The sequence below is a fragment of the Scomber japonicus genome, chromosome 18 (assembly GCF_027409825.1).
Source record: "Scomber japonicus isolate fScoJap1 chromosome 18, fScoJap1.pri, whole genome shotgun sequence".
Classification (NCBI taxonomy): domain Eukaryota; kingdom Metazoa; phylum Chordata; class Actinopteri; order Scombriformes; family Scombridae; genus Scomber; species Scomber japonicus.
The window spans coordinates 31332927-31337926 of NC_070595.1; the positions used below are offsets into that span (position 1 = coordinate 31332927).

General features: G+C 42.8%; 1 protein-coding gene across 1 annotated transcript in view; it reads left to right on the plus strand.

Moving 5' to 3' along the window:
• itga2b (integrin, alpha 2b) overlaps window positions 1-5000 on the plus strand; it is a gene marked incomplete at its 5' end in the record, with an annotated part of 21342 nt that overhangs the window by 4710 nt on the left and 11632 nt on the right. The window contains 4 exon segments of the mRNA XM_053339020.1: window positions 1-72; window positions 3113-3157; window positions 3362-3405; window positions 4875-4940. The exon segment at window positions 1-72 is cut by the window's left edge and continues 48 nt beyond it. Of these exon segments, the coding sequence (XP_053194995.1) occupies window positions 1-72; window positions 3113-3157; window positions 3362-3405; window positions 4875-4940 (227 nt within the window).

Below are 5000 nucleotides of genomic sequence, written 5' to 3' on the forward strand. Positions count from 1 at the left end.
TCAATACTCCACCACAACTAGTGTCTGGCATGAGCCAAACAGACGAGAAGGGAAAGTATGACGTTTATCACGGTGAGTTGGTACTACATCTCCCAGAATGCACTGGGGTCCCCAAGTTCAGTTCAAACCAAACCACACGCAACACAGCGTTATCGTAAACACATCACAGTTATCGTACACACATCGTTATCGTACACACATCGTTATCGTACACACATCACAGTTATCGTACACACATCACAGTTATCGTACACACAACACAGTTATCGTACACACATCGTTATCGTACACACATCACAGTTATCGTACACACATCACAGTTATCGTACACACATCACAGTTATCGTACACACATCGCAGATATCGTACACACAACACAGTTATCGTACACACATCGTTATCGTACACACATCGTTATCGTACACACATCGTTATCGTACACACATCACAGTTATCGTACACACATCACAGTTATCGTACACACATCACAGTTATCGTACACACAACACAGTTATCGTACACACATCGCAGTTATCGTACACTCATCACAGTTATCGCACACATCGTTATCGTACACACATCGTTATCGTACACATATCACAGTTATCGTACACACATCACAGTTATCGTACACACATCACAGTTATCGTACACACATCACAGTTATCGTACACATCACAGTTATCGTACACAACACAGTTATCGTACACACAACACAGTTATCGTACACACATCACAGTTATCGTACACACAACAAAGTTATCGTACACACATCACAGCGTTATCGTACACACATCACAGTTATCGTACACACAACACAGTTATCGTACACACATCGCAGTTATCGTACACACATCACAGTTATCGTACACACATCGCAGTTATCGTACACACATCACAGTTATCGTACACACATCGCAGTTATCGTACACACAACACAGTTATCGTACACACATCGCAGTTATCGTACACACAACACAGTTATCGCACACATCGTTATCGTACACACATCGTTATCGTACACACATCACAGTTATCGTACACACATCACAGTTATCGTACACACATCGTTATCGTACACACATCGTTATCGTACACACATCACAGTTATCGTACACACATCACAGTTATCGTACACACATCGCAGATATCGTACACACAACACAGTTATCGTACACACATCGTTATCGTACACACATCGTTATCGTACACACATCGTTATCGTACACACATCACAGTTATCGTACACACATCACAGTTATCGTACACACATCACAGTTATCGTACACACAACACAGTTATCGTACACACATCGCAGTTATCGTACACTCATCACAGTTATCGCACACATCGTTATCGTACACACATCGTTATCGTACACATATCACAGTTATCGTACACACATCACAGTTATCGTACACACATCACAGTTATCGTACACACATCACAGTTATCGTACACATCACAGTTATCGTACACAACACAGTTATCGTACACACAACACAGTTATCGTACACACATCACAGTTATCGTACACACAACAAAGTTATCGTACACACATCACAGCGTTATCGTACACACATCACAGTTATCGTACACACAACACAGTTATCGTACACACATCGCAGTTATCGTACACACATCACAGTTATCGTACACACATCGCAGTTATCGTACACACATCACAGTTATCGTACACACATCGCAGTTATCGTACACACAACACAGTTATCGTACACACATCGCAGTTATCGTACACACAACACAGTTATCGCACACATCGTTATCGTACACACATCGTTATCGTACACACATCACAGTTATCGTACACACATCACAGTTATCGTACACACATCGTTATCGTACACACATCGTTATCGTACACACATCACAGTTATCGTACACAACACAGTTATCGTACACATCACAGTTATCGTACACAACACAGTTATCGTACACACATCACAGTTATCGTACACACATCGTTATCGTACACACATCACAGTTATCGTACACAACACAGTTATCGTACACACATCACAGTTATCGTACACAACACAGTTATCGTACATACATCACAGTTATCGTACACACATCACAGTTATCGTTAACACATCGTTATCGTACACACATCACAGTTATCGTACACAACACAGTTATCGTACACACATCACAGTTATCGTACACACATCACAGTTATCGTACACACATCACAGTTATCGTACATACATCACAGTTATCGTACACAACACAGTTATCGTACACACATCGTTATCGTACACACATCACAGTTATCGTACACACATCGTTATCGTACACACATCACAGTTATCGTACACACATCACAGTTATCGTACACACATCGTTATCGTACACACATCACAGTTATCATACACAACACAGTTATCGTACACACAACGTTATCGTACACACATCACAGTTATCGTACACACATCACAGTTATCGTACACACATCGTTATCGTACACACATCGTTATCGTACACAACACAGTTATCGTACACACATCACAGTTATCGTACACACATCGTTATCGTACACACATCACAGTTATCGTACACACATCACAGTTATCATACACAACACAGTTATCGTACACACAACGTTATCGTACACAAATCACAGTTATCGTACACACATCGTTATCGTACACACATCGTTATCGTACACAACACAGTTATCGTACACACATCACAGTTATCGTACACACATCGTTATCGTACACACATCGTTATCGTACACACATCCTTATCGTACACACATCACAGTTATCGTACACACATCACAGTTATCGTACACACAACACAGTTATCGTACACACATCGTTATCGTACACACATCACAGTTATCGTACACACATCACAGTTATCGTACACACATCACAGTTATCATACACAACACAGTTATCGTACACACAACGTTATCGTACACACATTGTTATCGTACACACATCGTTATCGTACACACATCACAGTTATCGTACACACATCGTTATCGTACACACATCACAGTTATCGTACACACATCGTTATCGTACACACATCGTTATCGTACACACATCGTAACTAATGGAAGCTACGTCTGTGTCTGCAGGTTACTCCGTATCCAGCGGTCTGCTGACTGGAGACTCCATCACAGGTTCATACGTTATATATTATATATTATATTATATTATAATACGTTACAGTATAATTATTTATTATATATAAGTCATAATATATTTAGTATATTATAATATATATAATATATATATATATATATATTATATTATAATGCGTTATATTATATTACTATGCGTTATAATATATATCTTATAATAATATAACTGTGTGTGTTTCTCAGATTTTGTGGTCGGAGTTCCAAATGACAGAAACACGGCGGGATCAGTGAGTAGCTGTTTTTCATCCTTCGCTCCGTGGTTCAGTATTAAGGTTCGGGGGGGGGGGGAGGGGGGTTAGGGTTCAGGGGGTTAGTGGGGGGGGGGGGGGGGTGAGATTAGGGTTAGGGTTGGGGGGGGGGGCTTGGTTGGGGGGGGGGGGGGGGTTAGACTAGGGTTAGGGTTGGGGGGGGGGGGGGGGCTTGGCTAGGGTCGGGTGAAAGTCTTCCTGGGTGCTGCTTCACTGCGTTGTGTTTTATTGTGAAAGTCTTCCTGGGTGCTGCTTCACTGCGTTGGGTTTTATTGTGAAAGTCTTCCTGGGTGCTGCTTCACTGCGTTGTGTTTTATTGTGAAAGTCTTCCTGGGTGCTGCTTCACTGCGTTGGGTTTTATTGTGAAAGTCTTCCAGGGTGCTGCTTCACTGCGTTGGGTTTTATTGTGAAAGTCTTCCTGGGTGCTGCTTCACTGCGTTGTGTTTTATTGTGAAAGTCTTCCTGGGTGCTGCTTCACTGCGTTGTGTTTTATTGTGAAAGTCTTCCTGGGTGCTGCTTCACTGCGTTGGGTTTTATTGTGAAAGTCTTCCTGGGTGCTGCTTCACTGCGTTGGGTTTTATTGTGAAAGTATTCCAGGGTGCTGCTTCACTGCGTTGTGTTTTATTGTGAAAGTCTTCCTGGGTGCTGCTTCACTGCGTTGGGTTTTATTGTGAAAGTCTTCCTGGGTGCTGCTTCACTGCGTTGTGTTTTATTGTGAAAGTCTTCCTGGGTGCTGCTTCACTGCGTTGTGTTTTATTGTGAAAGTCTTCCTGGGTGCTGCTTCACTGCGTTGTGTTTTATTGTGAAAGTCTTCCAGGGTGCTGCTTCACTGCGTTGTGTTTTATTGTGAAAGTCTTCCAGGGTGCTGCTTCACTGCGTTGTGTTTTATTGTGAAAGTATTCCAGGGTGCTGCTTCACTGCGTTGGGTTTTATTGTGAAAGTATTCCAGGGTGCTGCTTCACTGCGTTGGGTTTTATTGTGAAAGTCTTCCAGGGTGCTGCTTCACTGCGTTGGGTTTTATTGTGAAAGTCTTCCTGGGTGCTGCTTCACTGCGTTGGGTTTTATTGTGAAAGTATTCCTGGGTGCTGCTTCACTGCGTTGGGTTTTATTGTGAAAGTCTTCCAGGGTGCTGCTTCACTGCGTTGGGTTTTATTGTGAAAGTATTCCAGGGTGCTGCTTCACTGCGTTGGGTTTTATTGTGAAAGTCTTCCAGGGTGCTGCTTCACTGCGTTGGGTTTTATTGTGAAAGTATTCCTGGGTGCTGCTTCACTGCGTTGGGTTTTATTGTGAAAGTCTTCCAGGGTGCTGCTTCACTGCGTTGGGTTTTATTGTGAAAGTCTTCCAGGGTGCTGCTTCACTGCGTTGGGTTTTATTGTGAAAGTCTTCCTGGGTGCTGCTTCACTGCGTTGGGTTTTATTGTGAAAGTCTGGGTTGACGTGTGTTAACAGGTGAAGATCTACGACGGCCGGAGCAGCGGCTCTCTGACGGTCCACCACCAGTTTCAAGGAGCTCAGGTGAGACTGTGATGTCAGAGCTCAGGTGAGACTGTGATGTCAGAGCTCAGGTGAGACTGT